The 20747-nt window shown below is 36.1% G+C and overlaps 1 protein-coding gene across 2 annotated transcripts in view; it reads left to right on the top strand.

The window, feature by feature from the left end:
- The window catches only part of NET1 (neuroepithelial cell transforming 1), a 79851-nt gene that overhangs the window by 52623 nt on the left and 6481 nt on the right, over positions 1–20747 (top strand). Inside the window, exons 1-4 of one of the 2 annotated variants that reach the window (XM_020973710.2) lie at positions 9245–9524; positions 17653–17760; positions 18320–18487; positions 20442–20504. In XM_020973710.2, coding sequence (XP_020829369.1) covers positions 9432–9524; positions 17653–17760; positions 18320–18487; positions 20442–20504 — 432 coding nt within the window. In that variant the 5' untranslated portion in view covers positions 9245–9431. Of the gene's footprint in view, positions 1–9244; positions 9525–17652; positions 17761–18319; positions 18488–20441; positions 20505–20747 lie in introns of those variants that run through there. The other variant, XM_020973711.2, reaches the window with a different exon arrangement.

The raw sequence follows: 20747 nt of genomic DNA on the forward strand, positions 1-20747 counted from the left end.
CCTTTTGCTCCTCACTTTTTAGTTTCCTTTCGTGTGTTGTCTTCTCCCATTAGATTGTAAGCTCCTTTGTATCTCCAGAACTTAGCATGGTACCTGATATGTAGTAAGTGCTTAATAAATGTTTATTGTCTAACTGACCTCCTTTGTGTAGATTATAAAAAGTGGGAGTGAAAAATTAGGTCCTTGTTTAATAAAAAAAAAAATTTAATTTAAAAAGTAAGTTCATTTTTTATGGAAAAACTGTTTAAGTGTAGTCACTAATAGAATGACTGCTTTGACCAGAATTAATAAAACAGTCTGGGAAAAGATTATAGAAATAGAATGTGGAATTCATTCATGGACAAGCCAAGCCATTGCAGCAAAGATGTTGGAGCCATTGTGCACAAACTGCTACCAGATATGGTTAGTTTTATAAAAATACAACCTTCAGGGGCAGTTAGGTGGCACAGTGGATAGAGCACTGACCCTGAAGTCAGTACGGCCTTAGACCATACACTTTAACACTTATTAGCTGTGTGACCCTGGGCAAGTCACTTAGCCCCAGTTGCCTTAAAAAAAAAATGTAACCTTTAGATATTAGAACTATACAATAATAAAAAAGCATTTATGTATGCTATATGCAATTATTATCTCATTTCCTCACAACAACCCTGGGAAGTAGCCCATTTTACAGTTGAGGAAACTGAAACAAGCAAAGCTTAAGTAACTTATGCAGGGTCACACAGTTATTAAGTATCTGAGATAACATTTGAACTCGGGATCTCCCTTACAGTCCAGCAGTCGTATCTACTGTGCTACCTAGCAGCTAATTCTTTGTAATGAGGTAGAGAGTAACCATGAAAATCATCATCCAGAGGTTCAGTAGTTATCTCACAGCAAGGTGCTTAAAAGGACTGTTGAACTTAAAGATAAGTTACACATACCAAAAAGAAGTGTTCCAAACTTACTAGACTTTTCTGTGATGGCAAGTATTCTCTTGTTAGTATGCTATCTAGCAGATATTTTGAAAAAAATAAACATACCCTCCCTTCAAGGAAAGAGAGATCTGTGCATATAGAAAGAACATTTTGAAAATGGTTGTGTACAAAAGTTTTCATTTTTATATTTTATTGACCAAAATTATGTTATCTATAAAAACTATTATATTTGTACCCTTAAACTGGGAAAAAGAATATTGTAGCTTGTTTACAAATATTCCAAAGAGTTTCAGTGGGTTTTGAACCTAATTGTAAAAAAGAAAGAAAGAAAGAAAGAAAGAAAGAAAGAAAGAAAGAAAGAAAGAAAGAAAGAAAGAAAGAAAGAAAGAAAGAAACGTAACACCTTCTAATTAGTTTTCAAAAACAACTGATTAGTGTTAGAGAAGATGGAAATAACTTTGCTGAATTTCAACAAAAACCTTTGTGTAATTAGTGAATGCAATTGGAAAATGAATATCATTTTTTAAATAAGCACAACCAGCCATGTACTTCTTTGATCTGGATTTTTCTGAGTTCTTTTTCAGCTATGTGTCAACTAAGTATCAACTAAGTTGTGTATTCAACTACAGTAATTCAAAGGTATAATTCTATCACAAAGTGTTAGGCCAAGATTTGGAAACATAATGAAGCATATTCAATAACATTAATTTCATCAAAATTATTAATAATACACTATTTTTTAAAAATATTGTTTATTTAACCTAATCATTTAAAAATTTCTAGATTTCTGTTTTATAATGGACATATGTAATAAACTACTAATAAAAAGTTGTATATATACACATAATGTGTAAATATCAGGAAATATATACACATATCTGTTGTGCTCAAATTTTTTTTTACTGATAAAGTATGTAATCAAAAACGTTTGATGACCACTTATCTAGACAATAGGTATTTTTCATCCACTTGGAGTTTTTCTTTTGTAGATTTTTAAGCCAGTATTCCTTTCATGATGGTGGAATTTGTAATGTCTGCTAAGATACTTTGGAGGGAGGGAGCAATAGAAATGGAACACTAAACTGTACATAAGGATCCCTGTGGGCTATATATTCATTTTGTTGTTCAGTCATGTCTAACTCTTCCTAACTCCATGGACCATACCACACCAGGCCCTTCTATCCTTCATTATCTCCCGAAGTCTGTCCAAGCTCATGTTCATTACTTCTATGGCACTATCTATCCATCCCAGCCTCTACTGCCCCCTTCTCCTTTTGCCTTCAATCTTTGTCAACATCAGGGTCTTTTCCAGTGAGTCCTGGACTCCACTGAGTCCATCCATACATGTAGCCAAAGTTTTTCAGCTTCAGTATTTGTCCTTCCAGTGAATGTTGTTATTGTTGTAGCATTGTTTCAGTTGTCTTTCTGATTCTAAGCCCAATGCTCTATCCACTGCACCATCTAGCCACCCATTCAAATGAATAGTCTGAATTAACTTTTTTAATTTATTGACAGATTTGATCTACTTGCTGTCCAAGAGATTTGCAAAAGTCTTCACTAGCACCACAATTCAAAAGCATCAATTCTGTGGTGTTCGGTTTTCTTTATTGGTCCAACTTTCACATCCATACATGACTACTGGAAAAAACATAGCTTTGACTATATGGACCTTTGTCAGCAAGGTGATGTCTCTGCTTTTTAGTGTGCTATCCAGATTTACCATAACTTTCCTTCCACGAAGCAAGCATCTTTTAATTTCATGGCTGCATTTGCTGTCTGCAGTGTTCTTTGAGCCCAAGAATATAAAATCTGACACTGCTTCCATTTCTTCTCCTTCTATTTGCCAGAAGTGATGGGAACACTTGCCATGATCTTAGTTTTTTGTTTTTTGTTTTTTAATATTGAGCTTTAAACCAGCTTTTGTACTGTCCTCCTTCACTCTCATCGAGAGGTTTCTTAATTTTTTCACTTTCTGCCATCAAAGTGGTATCATCTACATATCTGAAATTGTTGATATTTCTCCCAGCAGCCTTAATTCTGGCTTTTGATTCATTCAGCCTGGAATTTCACATGATGTACTCTGCATATGAGTTAAGTAAACAAGGTGACAATATACAGACTTATCATACCCCTTTCCCAATCTTGAACCAATCAGTTGTTCTATGTTCTGTTTTAACCGCTGCTTCTTGGCCCACATACAGGTTCTTCAAGAGACAAGTAAGATGATCTGGTACTCTCATCTCTTTGAGGACTTGCCAAATTTTGTTGTGATCCACATAATCAAAGTTTTTGATGTAGTCAGTGAAGCAGAAGTACATGTTTTTCTGGAACTTTCTTGCTTTCTCAATCTAGCAAATGTTGGCAATTTGGTGTCTAGCTCCTCTGCCTCTTCTAAAACCAGCTTGCTCTTCTAGTAATTCTCGATTCACATATTGCTAAAGCTTAGCTTGCAGAATCTTAAGCATAACTTTGCTGGCATGTGAAATGAGCACAATTGTTTGGTAATTTGAACATTCTTTGGCATTTCCCTTCTTTAGAATTAGGGGGTAACCTGATCTTTTCCAATCTAGTGGTCACAGTTGGGTTTTCCAAATTTGCTTGCATATTGAGTGTAGCACTTCAACAGTATCATCATCTTTTATCATGCCCATTTTTGAATGAAACATTCCCTTGATAGCTCTAATTTTCTTGAAGAGATCACTTGTCTTTTCCATTCTGTTGTTTTCTGTTTCTTTGCATTGCTCGTTTAAGAAAACCTTGTCTCTTTTGCTGGAATTCTGCATTCATTTGGGTATATCTTTACTTTAGCTTTCCATCTTTCTTACTTGTAAACCCTCATCAGAAAGCCATTTTGCTTTCTTGCTATTCTTTTTCTTTAGAATGTTTTTATGGTTACCTCGTGAGCAATATTGTGAATTTCTGTCCGTAAGTCTTTAGGAGCTCTGTCTACCAGATCTAATCCCTTAAATCTATTCATCACTTCTACTTCATATTCATAAAGGATGTTATTTTGGTCATACTTACATAGTCTGGTGGTTTTCCCTTCTTTCTTCAAATTAAGTCAAAATTTTACAATAAGAAGTTCATGATCTGAGCCATGGTTAGCTCCAGATGTTGTTTTAGTTGACTGGATAGAATTTCTCCACCTTTGGCTGCAACCTGTATAATCGATGTGATTTCAGTATTGACCATCTGGTGATGTCCATGTGTAGAACTGCATTTTGGATTGTTGAAAAAGAGTGTTTGCTATGACCAATGAGCTATCTTGCCTTGCTTCATTTTGTACACTCAGGCCAAACTTGCCTGTTATTCCAGTTATCTTTTGATTTCCTATTTTAGCATTCCAATCCCCTATGATGAATGTGACAATTTTTTTTTCTTGGTCTTATTTCTAGAAGATGTTGTAGGTCTTCAAAGACTTAAGCAAGTTTGGCTTCTTTTGCATCAGTGTCAGAGCATAGATCTGTATTACTTTAATGTTAAATGTTTGCCTTGAATTTGAACAGATGTCATTCTGTCATTTCGAGGTTATACCCAGTACTGCTTTTCTCATTCTTTTGTTGATTATGAGGGCCCCTGCATTTCTTCTAAGGGATTCTTGCCCTCAGTAATATATGTAATGACACCCATTCCTATCCATCCAAGATGTCAGTGTTTAATCTTCTTTCTATCTCCTGTTTTACCACATCCAACTTACCTTGGTTTATAAATCTTACATTCCGGGTTCCTATGAAATATTGATCTTCACGACATTGGACTTTCCTTTCATCACCAGACACATTCACAGTTGAGCTTCCTTTTGGCTTTGGCCCAGCCACATCATTCTTTCTGGAGCTATTTGTAGTTGTCTTCTACTCTTCCCTAGTAATGTGTTAGACACTTTCCTACCTGAGGGGCTCATTTTCCAATGTTATATCTTTTATCATTTTAATACTATCCGTGGGGTTTCCTTGGCAAAGATACTGGAATGGTCTGCCATTTTCTTCTCCAGTGGATCACCTTTTGTCTGAACTCTCCACTATGATCTGTCCATCTTGGGTAACCCTGCATGGCTTATAGATTCATTGAATTACAACATTATGTGCGTTCTATTATTTTTATTTATGTGTCCCAATAACATTTTAATCTGATTCCTTTTATACTCTGGACTGTTGCAATAAGTGTTTGACACTTCTGCTCCAGAATACCAGTCCAGTGCTGGGAGTAGGGAATAAGTGCTACTCTCTCCTTTCTGGCTACTTACTATCTATCAGCCCTGCTATCTAAACCTCACCCAGGACTTGGCCTGAGGTTATTTGGTAGGAAAATAAGTGTGAGAACCAATAGAATTCACAAATATTGGTATTGAAGGGAGACAGTGTATTCCTTGGGGGTGGTTGTGTGTTGGGGAAGAAGATGATGAATATGTGATGAACTATGAGGGTTAATATGACAACATTACCCTGTTGTTTGAGATTCAGTGTTGGGACAAAATGAGGTACTCATAGGTCATTGAACAGTTAACAAAAGGTTTACTTAGCTCTAACATAACAAAGATATGCCATAACACTTATGAAAATGTGTCTGGTCATCTAGGTATCATGAAGAATCCACCTAAGTCTGTAGAACTCTAACCCCGGTGTGGATGGGTATCCCCCTAACTGATCCAGAAGCCACATCAACAAAGCCAGAGGTCACCAAGAGGTCTCAAGAAAGGCATAGATAGGCTTTGTGGCCTTTTAGGGAAAATATAGCATAACCCATGCTGTAAGGGGAATGGGGAAATTGGCCCTCACATACCATTCCATGATGGCAAAATCACAAAGATCTCTTAGGCCCTAGAGGATCTTCCACCATTTGCATTCTTTTAAGATTTTTACTAGACTGTCCTGCTGGAATAGGTAGTACTAAGAAGAAAAAGAAGGAAAAAAAAATTTCCAACACTCCGCTCCTCCACAAGAATCACAATAAAGAAAAAATGTAGAAAAAAACAAAGCCAGAAACTCCATGTTTACTCCCCTCCCCCACCTAAAGTCTCGACAATCTAGTCCATGTGGTATGTGATACCATATTTTTGAGGTTCACAGTAGATCTCCTAATGCAGGGTGGTTAATGATTAGCTGGAACACACCAGTAACATCAGGGTCATAGCACAGATTTGGATACTTCTGGCAAACACACTTCAGGGTCATCTGTAGTAAAGTGGCTAAGAATTCATAAGCCTTTTGTATGCAACCTGTCCTAGGATCTAAGTTGATACCAGTGCTGTCTCTGTACTGCCCACCTGCCAAAATCTCTCCCTTTCTTAGAGCTACACCAGGGAAATGAAAATCTTTGTCCACTTAGAGGCTTCTGTGAAGGGACTGCCTCCTTCTTCTACAGGAGCTAAAGACTCTCACATCCAAGGGGTCAGAATTACCGCCAAATCAGCTGAGGGAACCCCTTTTTTCCAAGTAAATACACACCCATGATAGTTATATAGCAACAGTTTCACCTCTCCCATGCTATTAAAAAGCACTACAGTACCACCTGGGGGTGGAGGTAGGTGGGAGAGGAGTGTAGTTTTCCCCTTTTTTTTTCTGTTACTTCTGCTTATATCAGGAAGATTGTTTAGTAAAAGACCTAAAAGGAGTTAAATGGGAGAAGGTCCTTTTTAAGATCCTTAGGACTTTGCCCCTATGAGGGTGGTATGTGGTAGGCCATGATCCTCCATTTTCTCCCAACAGGGATTAGTTTTCTGTAAACAGCATGTCTCACTTCTATTTCCTTTTCTCCATTCACATACAGTTAAAGCCTTCATCAATCAGTTTTTTGCCTAGACTTTTGTAATAGTCTCTTTAACTCCATTCTTTCCATCTCCAGTCTGTCCTCTACAAAACTACTAAAATAATCTTCCTGATTCACAGGTCTGACCATGCTCAACAACCTTCAAATTGATCTTCCTAAGGCCCAGGTCTCGCTAGGACTTAGCACAATGGCTCCATGTTGCCTCTAAAATCAAATATAAAGGCCTTACTATGAATTTAAGGATCTCCACCACCTAACTCTAATTTACCTTTACATATTATACATTGCAGACGAAATGTACTGTTTCCTGAACTAAGCTATCCCCTCTATGCATTCCCTCCTCATCTGTTCCTTTGCCTTTCAAGATCTTCCTTTAAGGATCAGTTCAAATACTATTTCCTTCTTGAAAGATTTCCCTAATCCCCCCAATTTTTCAATGCTTTCTTTCTTTCTTCAGATTTTCCTTTACTGCTTTGATTTCTTTCCTCCTGTCACTCCTTACCTTGTTTTGTAGTTATCTGTGTATATGTTCTTTCTGTCTAGTAAGAAGGTATGGACTTTCATTTTTGTGTTTATATCCTATCTCAAGTGTCTAGTATCGACAGGTCAACAAGCAATTTATTAAACACCTACTGTGTGACAAGCACTGTGCTTATTTCTTATTTCTTTGCCTAAGAAAGGCAGAAATAGTATCTACTCCCAAGGAGTTCATAGTCTAATAGGGGAGACAACATGCAAACAACTATGTCCAAACAAGAAATATACAGAATAAATTGGAGATAATCTTAGAGGGAAAGGCATTATCATTAAAGAGGAGAAGAAAAGGCTTTTTGAAGAATTTGAGACCTGAAGTTAACCCCAGAGATGAAGATGAAAAGGAGAGAATTCCAGGCAGGAAAACCAGAGTAACTGCCTGGAATTAGGAGATAGAATATCTTTTGTGAGGCCCGAGTAACTGATTTGCAGAGTAAGAAGACTGGAAAGGTAGGAAGAGACCAAACTTTTAAAAACCCAAGGATTTTTTATTTGATCTTAGAGGTAAGCCACTGGAGGGAGCCACTGGATTTTATTGACTGGGAAGGAGGTTAACATGGTCAGACTTGTTCTTTAGGAAGATCAGTTTGATTAGCAGAGTGGAGGATATTTACAGTGATGAAAGGCATACAACAGGGAGACCAACAAGAAGGCCAGGTAGGGAGGCAGAGGGTGCATTGATTTTTCTCTTCCTTCAGTACCATCCTATCTCTTCTTGGGTATCAGTCCATTAGCAAGCAGCTAGTAAGAACCTACTAGGTGCAATACACTGTGTTAGATGCTGGGGTTACAAATATAAAAACTCAACCCCTGAATTCAAAAATTTACATTCTCCTGGCGGGATACACAGCTTACAGATAAGCTCACAGATGTGTTGCTCACAACCAGAGCACTTGAGGTCATGGGGAGAAGCCAAGTCATTAGACTTTGTTGCTCCCTAAAACCATTGACTCATTTTCACCCTGACCTTTTTCTGCCCTGTGTATATCTCACCCCTTTCCACTCCTCTTCCTAAGGACTGTAATCATTGCTACCATTGCCTTAGAAAAGGTGTGCTATGGACTGCCTTTTCCCATTTAATTATTGTTGTGACTTCCCTAGCTACCACTCCTCCTATTAGAATGTAAATTCCTCCAGGGGCTGGCAGAAATATTTTGTCTTTCCACAATAGAAAGTGTGTTTCTTGAAGGCAGAGCTTTTCTAGCTTAAATATTTATATCTCCTGAGGTTCAACAAGGTGTTTGTCACTTTCACTGTAGTAACTAAGTACTTCTCATTCATTCATAAGTAAATACAAGATTATAGGAAAAATAAATATAGTGCAATAAAGCATTTAAAATTATATATTAAAAAAGCATACAAAAATTCTGAAAGGGACATAAGTTTTATACTTTTGTTTTTTAAAGAGTCAGCAAACATTATTAAGGGCTTACTGTGTTCCAGGCACTATCCTAAGCATTGGGTATACAAAGAAAGGCAAAAGGTCTCTCAAGGACCTCACATTCTAATGGGGTTGATATACAAACCATACAGTTTCATATACAAACACCTTTTTTAATGTTCTTTGTACATTCTTTTTTTTTTTTATGTTTCCCAAGTTAACAAATTATCTATAAAGGGGAAGGAACTAACAACTAAGGGAATGAAGAGACTGGAAGGTTATGACAGTTACATAGATTACTGATTTATTTTAGCCTTTATGCCAAAGATTAAATACTAAATTAAATAATTTAGTGCATTTTTTAAGCATTTTTAAATCCTTCATTATAATGTAAGTATATGAGAGGAGTTTCAGCTATACATTAGGAACATCCACCCTACCCAAGCCTAGTATCCCACGGAAGAAAATATTCATTGAAATAACTACAGACATTCCAAACGTCTCATATAAAGGATTTTCTCCTACACAATGAAAACTGAGCAGCCTAGGTGTGCCAGCAGCTGTCAGTTAACCAATGTCATGTGATTTCTGGAGCCAGCCTATTAAGCTAGTTTGCTGTTGCTGCTGCCCCTCCTCCTGAGGTTCCTGTACTTTGAACTCCCAGAAGTTAGTGAAGCCATGAGCTTTACCACAGCTAGAAGCTTGGGCAAATGTCAGATAAGGGTGGCTAAATGCTTAGGTTGAAAAAACCCATATAATTCCATAGTAATTCTTTGTAGACCCGAATCTGATGTGGATTATTTCAAAAGATCGTATGCGAAACTTTGTAAAGCATGGTGGCTCATGATGAAATTGGAAGTTTCCTGCCTATTAAAAGGACTATTCGTGTCCTAGATGTTAATAATCAGTGCTTTAGAGAACAAGAGGTAAGGCTTTGAAAATGGTTTTAGTGCTTTTCTCAGTTTTAAATGTTACAGTTCAACTTCTATGAATGTTTGAAACTGATTTAAGGGCCAGAAATGTAAATTTAGTTACTGTTTATTTTTACCAACATAGTTTAAAATGTGTGCATTGTTTTAGATACCAGGCTATTAAGTATTTTAAGAAATAAAAAAAAGAATTTGTTTCTTAGTGGGAATTGGGAGTAGAAAGTTGTCTGATATTTTAACTTTATTCATTCTGGATCTGTCAGCTTCTTTTTTATGTTGTGCCCTTCCTCAAAAGGAAAGTGACATGTTAAACTGTTGTCTGAAATAGTTATTTGTAAAATTCCTTGTAAACATATCTTTAAACAAATTAGTGGATGTTTTATCTGACAATATTTTAAGCAAGATTTGTTTGTTAAACATTATTCTCCAGTTTTTAGAAAGGCAGATTATGAACAGAAGTGTCATTTTGTATTTAAACTTATACCTATTGGTGTTTAAAACTGCTTCCTTTATAGATCAGTTTTTGTATGTTTTTTTTACTTGTGTGTTTCATCACAGTGTTAAATAAAAGGGCTGTTTATCAATAGTGTTTGAAGAGGAACTTAGCAGTGTCAATACTTTGCTAATTTTGTTCTGTTATCAACTAGTTTTGTTGTTTTTTCCCTCACTATTAAGGTTTAAAATACCTGCGGTATTTTAAATATAAGTTCATTCAAATGACTAAATAACAACTGGGCAAGTTTTAGAACCAAGAAACTAAACTGAATTTCTCCAGCTCTCATTTCTTCCTCTAAAAGGAAAGGGAAGCAATGTTGTATATGGCCACAATCCATTTTTTTCTTTTTTTTAAATAATAAAAATGAACATTATTTTGTAGTTGTAAGTTGTCTCTGAGTAGAAGTTATGTAACCTATAAATACTCCCTTTTTTAAGGTAGCCCTTTCTGTGGATTTTACATACTTGTCCTTTGTTAACAAATTTATTCTCTTATTATGTGCAGCCTCAAGTGCCATAGCTTAATACAAGACAAAAATTACTTAAATTTTAAAAAGTCAGAGAACTCATTTAACCAAAGATTGCAGTGATTCCAAATAACACACTCTTAAATCCTGTATTATTTGATAATTTCATGTTTAAATATATTATAATTCTAAATCCATTTTTATAATAAACAAAATCTGAAAAATCAATTTCTCATATTAACATCTAGGTGAAGTAATACAAAATTGTAAGTTTAAACTGGCAGTCTATTCAACCATGCAACTTCTAAATACCAGATGATATAGAGATATAAACCTAAGCTAAACAGTTCCTCTAGTTTAGGTCACTCTAGTAAGTGGCAGAACTGGCCAAGCTCTCCTGACCCCTGTTCTTATGTTCTTTCCATTGCACCAGAACTACAACTCCAGGGCTAAATCTCAATCTCCAGAATTAGTCTTACTGGTTCAAATTACTTTTCATGGCAGGGAAGAAGATATACCTGCATGCCCATCCCCTTACTTATGACTCCTTCCCTCCACCACCAACAGACACAAGAAATTTCATTTTCCCTTTAGATAAAACAGTTCCTGCTCTCAAGCAGCTTACTATCTATTGAGGGGAGCAACATGCACACACAAAGGTATATACAAAAAGCGTGCATAAATGCCTAGAGGAGGAGGCACTGACTGTAGCCCACCAGAAATGGCTTTGAACTGAGTTTTGAAGGAAACCTGGCCTGGACGATAGCCAATACAAAGGCACATACAATAGAAATGGAGTGTTGTTTGTGAGGAATAACAAGAAGTTCCAGCGTTGCTGGACTGTTAGTGTATGTGAAGTGGAATAGCATGTGATGTAGATGAGAAGGTAAGACAGGGCCAACTTGTAAAAGATTTAAATGCCAAACAGTGGAGTTTATATTTGTCCCAAGAGTTTATCGGGAGACTAAAAGGGGCCAGGGGTTGAAAGAGTGTCACAGTGACATGATCGCACCTATGCTTCAAGGTTTTGTAAAAATGGACTGCAGTGGGGAGAGGCTTGAGACAGGGAGACAAATTAGAGGGCTGTTGCAGTAGGCTAGGTTCTCAGTAACTAGGACCGAGGACTGAGCTAGGGTGATGACTGTGTGAGTGGAGAGAAAGGTATACATACAGGAGAGAAATGTTGTGGCAATACTAATGATACAATGGAAATTTAAATTGCAGAGTTTTGTGTTGTTTCCCCTCCTCCATGACAAATGACCTTTGCTGTTGGTTAAAGGTTGCTTATAGGAGAAAGTCCTTTAGCTCATATGATACATATTGCTGCCCTATTGTTTGCCTGAAGAAAAAAAATTTGTATTTTTTATATTTGCCTTTTTTCAACATTTGTTTTTACTGTAAGGAAAATTTTTTTTTTGTTACTTAAATTGATTTACTATATAGTCATATAATACTTAAGTTGTAGATAATATCAAGAAATTTTCCTTTCATCCTAGCCAAATTTCTCTGCCATTTTAAATTCACTGGAAGAGCACCTAGGAAAGCCAGATCCTCTTTGCCTTAAGGAAAGGAGTTAATTTAGTCCCCAAAAAAGAACCAAACTAACACCTGTTTTGTTTCTACTTAATATTAGCTTATGTTAATATGAATCTTAGTTTGTTCTAGGGGAATGGTAACTATGTCTCCATGTTAACAGAAGTCCCTTTGTACTGTTTTTACTAAATGGAAAGGAATGCCTTCTGTTAGACCTTCTGCACATGCATGTGTCACTTCAGTCTTGCACAGATGTGTAGTGTAAAGACATTCACATATGTCCTTTACCACAGTGTGTCAGTTAACCACATATCTGGAAAGCCTCTTATTTTTCAGTTCACTTATGACTTGCCCCATTTGTTTAATATTCTTAAAGTTGGAATTATTTTTTTTCCTGAAACTGTAAATATGCTCTTGGAATTAACATAGCTATTTTTAATCACTGTAAAGTTCTCTCACTACACATTGTAGTGTTTAGTATGAAATAAAGTACAGAAGCTTTGCTAAATACAAGTTTTATGGTCCTTTGGAATTTGGGACCATTTATTAAGGAGATTTAGTTCTTTACCTAAAGAACATAGAATATACTAATATTATATACCTTATTTCTTCTGATAGTAATTTTAGGGATATCTTTTCCTTGCTCCCCTTATTTCTTGATTAATTCCAAGCATTAACCGTATGATTATTTTGTTTTGGTTCTTTTAAAGTAAAATATTTGTGATGTCAGCCATTACCTTTTCTTTTAGAGGTCAAGGCCATGGGAGACCTGCAAAAAATATATGCTGATGTTCATGAGCTGATAAATTCAGTGATCACATCTGATTGTGATCAGCTTTTAAAATATTAAAGTTATTGGTTTACATGAACATTCCAGAATTATAAAAGACACTAATACAAACAGTAACCCCAAAATAGAGACATTACAAAGAAAGAATGGGTTTGTTCTTGACTCTGAGCCTTTCTTCCTCTTGAAGTAGAAGAATCATCATATTCCAAGCATCAGTAAAACTAAAATAATGATAATGATTGTTTAATAGTTTTATGAGATACTTTGTAACCCCTGGATGAAAGGTAACATTCAGGAGGTATCTAGGGGCTGAAGAGATAAGAAAAAAATGAAAACATTCTGTCCTAAAAGCTTCTATTCTACTTATCTAATAGCATTATCTTCTAGAAGAAAGGACTATAAATGTACTGTAATGTAATATTTTTGTATTCTCCTTTTTAAGTATGTTGTATTAATAAAAAAAAACAATATTTGCTATGGAAAGATAATTAACAAATTTCAGGTATTGACCTAGCAAGCATTTATAAAGCATTTTCTGTGTAAGAAAAATCAGAAGCAAGCCCTACCCTCAAGGAGCTTACATTCTCAAAGAGAAGACAACATACAAGATAAATGCAAAATTTTTCTCTTAGAGAAAAAGGGGAACTAGGATCTAAGGGAACCAGGAAAGGTATCTAGAAGGATGTGGTTCTTGAGCTAAATCTTAAAGGAAGCTAGGAATTCATGAGGCCAAGGTTGGAAGGAAAGAGCATCCCAAGTGTTAGGGAGCAGCCAGTGCAACGGCTCAGAGGTAGAAGGTGAAGCAAGGAACAGCAAATAAGTCAATATGGGCTAGATCATAGAATTGCAAGGAGGGGTTTAGAATGTAAAAAGATTGTAAAGGTAGGAAGGACATGTTATAAGGAATTTTACACATTTGATCCTGGAGGTAATAGTGAGCCACTGGAAATGATTGAATGGAGTCATGGTGGCATCCTCAGACCTAAACTTTAGGAAAATCTTTTGACAGCTGTTGACTTTGACAGCTGTTTGGAGGATAAATTGGAGCAGAGAGATTAGAATCAGGTAAGGGGGAAGGGAATAAGCATTTACATAGTACCTACTATGTGGCAGACACCATGCTGGGTGCTTTACAAATATCATCTTATATGATAGCAACAACAACCCTGCATGATAGGTGCTATTATTATTCCTGTTTTACAGTTGAGAAAACTGAGGCAAATAGAGATTAAGTAACTTGTCCAAGGTCACACAGCCAGTAAGTTTCTGATACTGCATTTGAACTCAGGTCTTCCTGACTCCAGGCTCAGTGCTTTATCCTGTCTGCCACCTAGCTGCCAATTTGAAGGCTGTTGTAGTAGTTCAGGTGAGGGGGCCTGAACTCTATGGGATTGACTATGTGAGTGAAGATTACATATGTGAGAGATGTAAAGAAAAAAATAACAAGATTTGGTAACTGATTGGGTATGTGAGGTATTTCAGAGAAAGGAGTCAAGGATAACATTGAATTGCAAAGGTAGGTGACTAGAAGTATACTGGTACCCTCAATAATAATAGGGAAAGATTTAGAAGTAAAGTTGTTTTGGACATATTCATTTTGAAAGGCCTACAGCAGTCAAAGTGTCTAATAATTCAGGATTAGAATTCAGGAGAGAAACTAGGGCTGGATAAATACATTTGAGAATTATCTGCATGGAGATGACAGTTGAATCCATGGGAGTGGATCAAATACAAGTGAAAAGGTATAAACAGAAAAGAGATAAGGGCCTTGGGGGTTCGGGGGGAAACACCCACCGAGTAGTTGTGACATGGATGAAGATCCCACAAAAGAGATCAGGAGCCAGTTAGGGAGAGATTGAAGATTAGAGAGAGACAGAGAATAGGGAATGGTGGGAACAGCTTTTTGAAGAATAAAGGGTATGGGATCCAAGGGTACGTGTTGAGGGTAGAGAGTTGGCTTTGACTAGTCAAAGGTCCATCTCATTGTCAGAAACTGGGGTGAAGGAGATGGTGAGCAGTTATGTCAGAGGGTGAGACAAGGGAGTTTACTATGAATGTCATCAGCTTTGGAGGCAAAGTATGAAGTGAGGTCCTTCGAAGAGGTGCGTAGGGAGAGAATAGCATGGAATGCTTGAGGAGAAAAGGTTTGAAACCCATGCTGTGATTGAATAGATCAAAAGGAGAACTGTTAGGATTACCTTAGAGTGAGGGCCAGTTTGATATTAGCCAGTATAAATTTGTAGTGAATTGAGCACAATTTCATGATTTCTTCTAGTTCCATTCAGTAACAGAAGAATAGGTGCAAAGAAGGTAGGTGATAGAAGTAACTCAAAATTGGGATTTTGGAAAATGGTAAGTTATAGAACAAAAGAACAGGGGATTTAGGAATAGAGTATAGTGTAGAGTTGAATAGGTTCACCAGATGATCAAGATTGTGAATGGAGAAGTACTGAGAGTAAGGTTAATGGACTGGGTTAATACTGAGACATGGAGAGATTAGAAGTCATGCATGATAAGGACAAAGAGTAAGTTTGGGAGGAGTAGGGAAGGTAAGGGTGTGGTGAAGAGATAAGTGATTGTGATCAGAGAACGAAATTAGTTGAACATGGAAGTAAGCTTTGTGAGTGATGTCAAGATCCAGGGCATGGTCACCCATCTTTTGGAGTAGAGGTCACAAGAGGTGATCTGTTGGTGAACTGTAAAATAGGGTATATGACAGGCATTAAAATGAATGAAGAAGCCCTCTAGAATGAGAAAAATTGGAGTGGAGAAGATCACTGTGATCTAGGCACTGAACTCAGTGAGAAAGGAAGGAGAATGACTGGGGTATCAAAAAGCTATCAAAATCTTGATTGGGTTCTTGATTTGGATTAAATGAATTTCAAAGGAGGAAAGGTTGTTGAATGATGGCAGCAGAGGCAGATCTAGAAGCAGCAATAGGGAGCCAAGAGTATTCTGTATCTATCATTTCTGCATCAAACTGCTCCTTATCAGTCTGATCTCAGGACCTCAACCTCTTAGTGCCTCAATTTCCTTATATATAAAACAAGGGATTTGAATGGAGGGATTTGGATATTGCCTTTGTTGTTTATTTCCTATATTACCTTAGGCAAGTCACAGTTTCTTCATCTATAAAGTGATAAAGTTGAGCTCGATTGGCCTTTCCAATTCTTGACTTATTGACAAGGTTATGTCTAAGGTCCCTTCTAGATAAATTCTAATGATTCCAATCTTGCTTCATCCTATTATAAAGAATGTCGCATAGAACAAATACTTGGATAGTATGAACCAATGGAGAGTGAAGTGAGTAGTCCCAAGAGAACCATTTATATAAGGATAGAAACATTGTAGAGATAAACAACTTTGAAAGCCTTAAAAACTCTGATCAATGAAATGACAAAGCATGTCCCCAGAGGATCCATGATGAAGCGTGTTACTCATATGTTTCATCACAGTGAGACAATGGGCAAAACGTACAGAGATATACATATTTTGGACATAACCTGATTATGCTTATTTGTTATTCTATTTTCATTGGGGGTTAGGGGAGAGAAGAGGAGGTTAACAAGTGGTGCCCAAAAAAGTGACCCATTGTAACATTTTTAAATACATAGAAGACAAAAGAAGGAAGCACAAACAAACAGGACAGTTTTGAAAATAATATGTGGACTTCATTATACTTTTTTTATGATAAGTACTCTGAAGTAGAAATTCACAATTTCATAGAGAATTCTCTAGTGTTCTGTGTGTATGGAAATACGTTTTTTTCTCTTATTGGTGTTTACATTTAGAATTAAAGATTAAAAAAAAAACAAACAGAAATTCAAAATCCCTGAATGAACTCCTACACAATAAAAATTGAATATCCTAGGTGTACTGAGGATACCTCAACTCTGAAATTTTAATCAATAGAATATTTGTTCTCATTTTTTTAAATTTGATAGTGTCCTCACTTTGCCATCCACTATACAGAAAAATACTATGTAAAAGCCATCTTAAGAGGTGTCACACCAACTTTTAGTATTTGATAGATAGGAAGAATGTTTTTTATTCTTCTCTGGCTTTCTTCAAAAGTCATTTCAAATCTAGAGACCTTTGTGGTCCCAAAGCTACCTTCTTATTACTTTCCCTCTGACATTATTTTCTGTCTGCTCTGTATATTGTTTATTTATATACATAGTTATTTATATATTGTCTTCTCCATTAGAATATGAACTCCTTGAGATACAAGAGACAGTGTTTTTATTTTTTTCCTTTCTTTGTATCCAAAGAGTTTAGCATAGTGCTTGGCACAAAGTCAGCGCTTAATAAATGCTTAACTGATTGCTTTTAGATTAATAATTTGTCAATTGACCAGAAAAACTATAAAAGTTAAAAAAGTCAATTAGTAAACCTAATTTTCTTATATCTACAGGTATTTCTCTCTCAGATATTTTTGTCATAAATCTGTTTGTGGGTATTGAGGAACAACACTTGATTAAATAAATTAATATTGATATTATACAATTCAGAGACCAAATGAGGATATATACCTTACTCTATCCTAAAACTGATAAAAATTTGATGTGTTTGTTAATATTGAATATTTGACATTTTCAAATGGAATTAGAATAGATACTTTGGTGTATCCCTGGCACTAACTGTTGTATTCTAAAAGTGATTTTTGGGCATTTTCTTTCATTTTTTAGCTAAGTACAATGTAGTTATTTCAGAAACTCACATTTCTGTTCTTTGTAATATGCAAGCATGTGTTTTCTTATTGCTTCAATATTGTCCTGGCTTGTTTGTAAAAATAGTGTGAATACCCCATGTTTAGTATAACCTGTTTTTGCTTTCACAGGAGCCAAGCAATAAAAGAGTTCGATCCCTGGCCCGAGTCTCATCTTTAGCAAATTTAATCTCTCCTGTGAGAAATGGAGCAGTCAAACGTTTTGGTCAAACAATACAAGTAAGCAAAAAGTTCCTTTTTGAAGGAACTATACTTTTTTGTAGAAGTTTTTGTTTTGCTTCATTTTTGGTCTAGGCCTGTGAATTCATTGGCATGGGAAATTCCTGTTGAGGAAATTCCCTGTTCCAATGTAGGCAATTGTTCTTTAACTTACATTCTTAAATAGTTACCAAGGGCACACAGTTTGTGTCAGAGGCACTTGAACCCAGGTCTTACTGATTCTGACTTTATTTCCTGTACTGCCACTTTTATGAGAAATGGAAATATGCTAACAGATTTTGGAATAATTAAGTAGCTAAATAACATTGTTATCAAAACAAAATCATAATCTCAATTTGTGACAGGAATTTTCTTGAATGATGTGTACCCCAAAATTACAGTTCCAGAATAACAGGTTTGGTCTGATAGTGATAGACTGTGTGGTAACAGAAAACCTTAACCTCTTTTTTTTAATGCTTTTTTATTTTCAAAATAAATGCCTATTAAGATTTCATTTCATGCTAAAGTATTTTCTGATTATTGGGTTTTTTGTTTGTTTTTTGTTCCTTGCCCTTTATAGTCATTTACACTTCGTGGTGACAACAGATCTCCTGCTTGTGCCCAGAAGTCATTTAGCAGGGCTACTGTCCCAACTCCTTCTAAAAGAAGAAACAGTGTAAGATGGTCAGAGATGTTAGATATCAACATGAAAGAATCTTTAACTACCAAAGAAATCAAGCGTCAGGAGGTAAGTTGTGTTTCCAAAAATAGAACCAAACTCATTAATGCGTGACATCTGTCATAGGAAAAAGACCTGCTAGAGTTTTAGGAAGTTGTTAGTACACGTAAGTGCATTTCTCTAAATTTATCAACTTCGTTTGCAATACTAGCAAAAATAGCTATGGAATAGTAATTAAATTAACAGAATGTTGATCCTAATGCTCTAATTAACTTATGTTAACATTAGTGATTCCATATATTCCATATTCCTAAAGTATGTATAATCATTTCAAATTATTTCATGAATCTTTCACTAAAGTCATGCCTCATCATGGCATGGAAGGTGATACTGAGTTTTTTTATAGCTACACCAGTGAAACACTAGCACTGATAGGGCCTACCACGCTAGCTAGGAGCAGTGAGGTAGCTCTATGTCTCTAGGCCAAGAAGCAGCCTAAGTAAGCTCAGTGACATCATCAGTAGGCTTAGCCCCATAAAATGATGATTTTTTCAGCCTCAACAGCTCATAAAGAAAGGTCAGGTGCTAATATATACCATGATTGTGATTTGCTTTGGTAAAGGGAACACCTACTCTGACAAAGAATCACGGATCCTTGAAGCAGTGATGTAAGGGTTGTGAATTACCAAAAGTATCATTTTGCATATTCACCCCCTTCTCTCAGCTCACATTGCCTTAGTTCAAGCCCTCATCACCTCTTGCCTATATTATTTCAACAGCCTCCTAATTGGTGCCCTTGACTCTTTTCACTCCGGTCTGTTGTCTATCCTACTGCCAAAGTAATTTTTCCCTCAAGTACAAATTTGACTATGTCACAGCCCTACTCAACAAATTCCAGTGCCTTCCTATTGGCTCTAGGATAAAATATGAAGTTGTCTGTCTTTTAAATCCCATCATCTCCCAGCCCTTCTCTACACTTTGTGATCCAGCCAAACTAGCGTGCACTCTGTTCCATCAAATATGGCAGCTCCATGCCTTTGCACTGGCTGCTTGCCCTGCCTCACCTCTGCCTCAGAATACTTCTTTTCCTTCAAAATAAAACTCAAACACTACTGTCTATGTGAAGCCTTTCATGATAGCCTTCCCCAATTTTTAGTGACCTCCCCAAACAACTTTGTGTTTAGTTATTCTTCTTAAATTTGTTCTGTATACACACCTTGTCATCTACTTCATCCACTCGCCCTCCCCCCCCATTAGGTTGTAAGCTCTATGTGAATAGAGATTGTTTCACTCTTTGTATCCCCAGTGCCTAGAACATAGTAGGCAGCTTAAGAAATTTTTGTTGGCTGATACAGCTCTTTTAGATGGGATTGTCTTAAAATGAAAGAATTGTAATGGGTTGTAATTCTAAAAAGTCTGATAGTCATGTCATTAGAGCTTTTACACTAAAGAATTTGCTATTTTCAACTAATTCTAGATGGCACACATTATTTCTAATCATGTAATGGCCCCCAGGTGTTCCCCTTGGTGCTCTTTTTAGTACACCAAACACTGAATAATAATATATGTGTTGCATAGGTAATTATATGAAATGATGATGATTATCACAACTACCATTTATATAGAACCTATTATGCCAGACACTATGCTAAGTATTTTATAAATATTATCTCATTTGATCCTCACAATAACCCTTGGAGGTAGGTGCTATTATTATCCCCATTTTACAGTTTAGAAAATTGAGGAAGACAGAGGTTAAGTAACTTGCCCAAGGTCACACAACTAGTAAGTGACTGAGGCTGGATTTGAACTCAGGTCTCCCAGACTTCAGGCCCAGCATTCTATACACTGTGCCACCTAGCTGCCAAACCAAAAAAAAAATTAATTAAGAACCTAGGTCTTTTAAACTAGTATTTTGAATTTATGCTTTGATTATGATTTCCATATAAGCAATTTTACATTAGCTACCCTTTTTAGAGAGAGGCAAAGGAGAATTGATTTATGTAATGCACTTCCTTTTCAGGCAATATATGAAATGCTTCGAGGAGAACAGGATTTAATTGAGGATCTTAAGCTTGCTAGAAAGGTTAGTAAGTAGTTTTTGCTCTTAAGAATACTATTTCCCCAATTTCTACCACATCCCTCCTCAATTTCACCAAAATAATTAAAATCCCACCACTTTTTCAAAAATTCTTCAAAATGCTTATTAATGTTTGTACTTGGAAATAGAAAATATCTATTCCTATCTTTTGAAATAAAATCATTTTACAGGGTTATTACTTCTACATGTAGCATTTAATATGGCCCATTTTGTGGCTGACTGTACTCA

The sequence above is a fragment of the Phascolarctos cinereus genome, unplaced genomic scaffold (genome assembly GCF_003287225.1).
Source record: "Phascolarctos cinereus isolate Bilbo 61053 unplaced genomic scaffold, phaCin_HiC Scaffold_1;HRSCAF=81, whole genome shotgun sequence".
NCBI lineage: Eukaryota > Metazoa > Chordata > Mammalia > Diprotodontia > Phascolarctidae > Phascolarctos > Phascolarctos cinereus.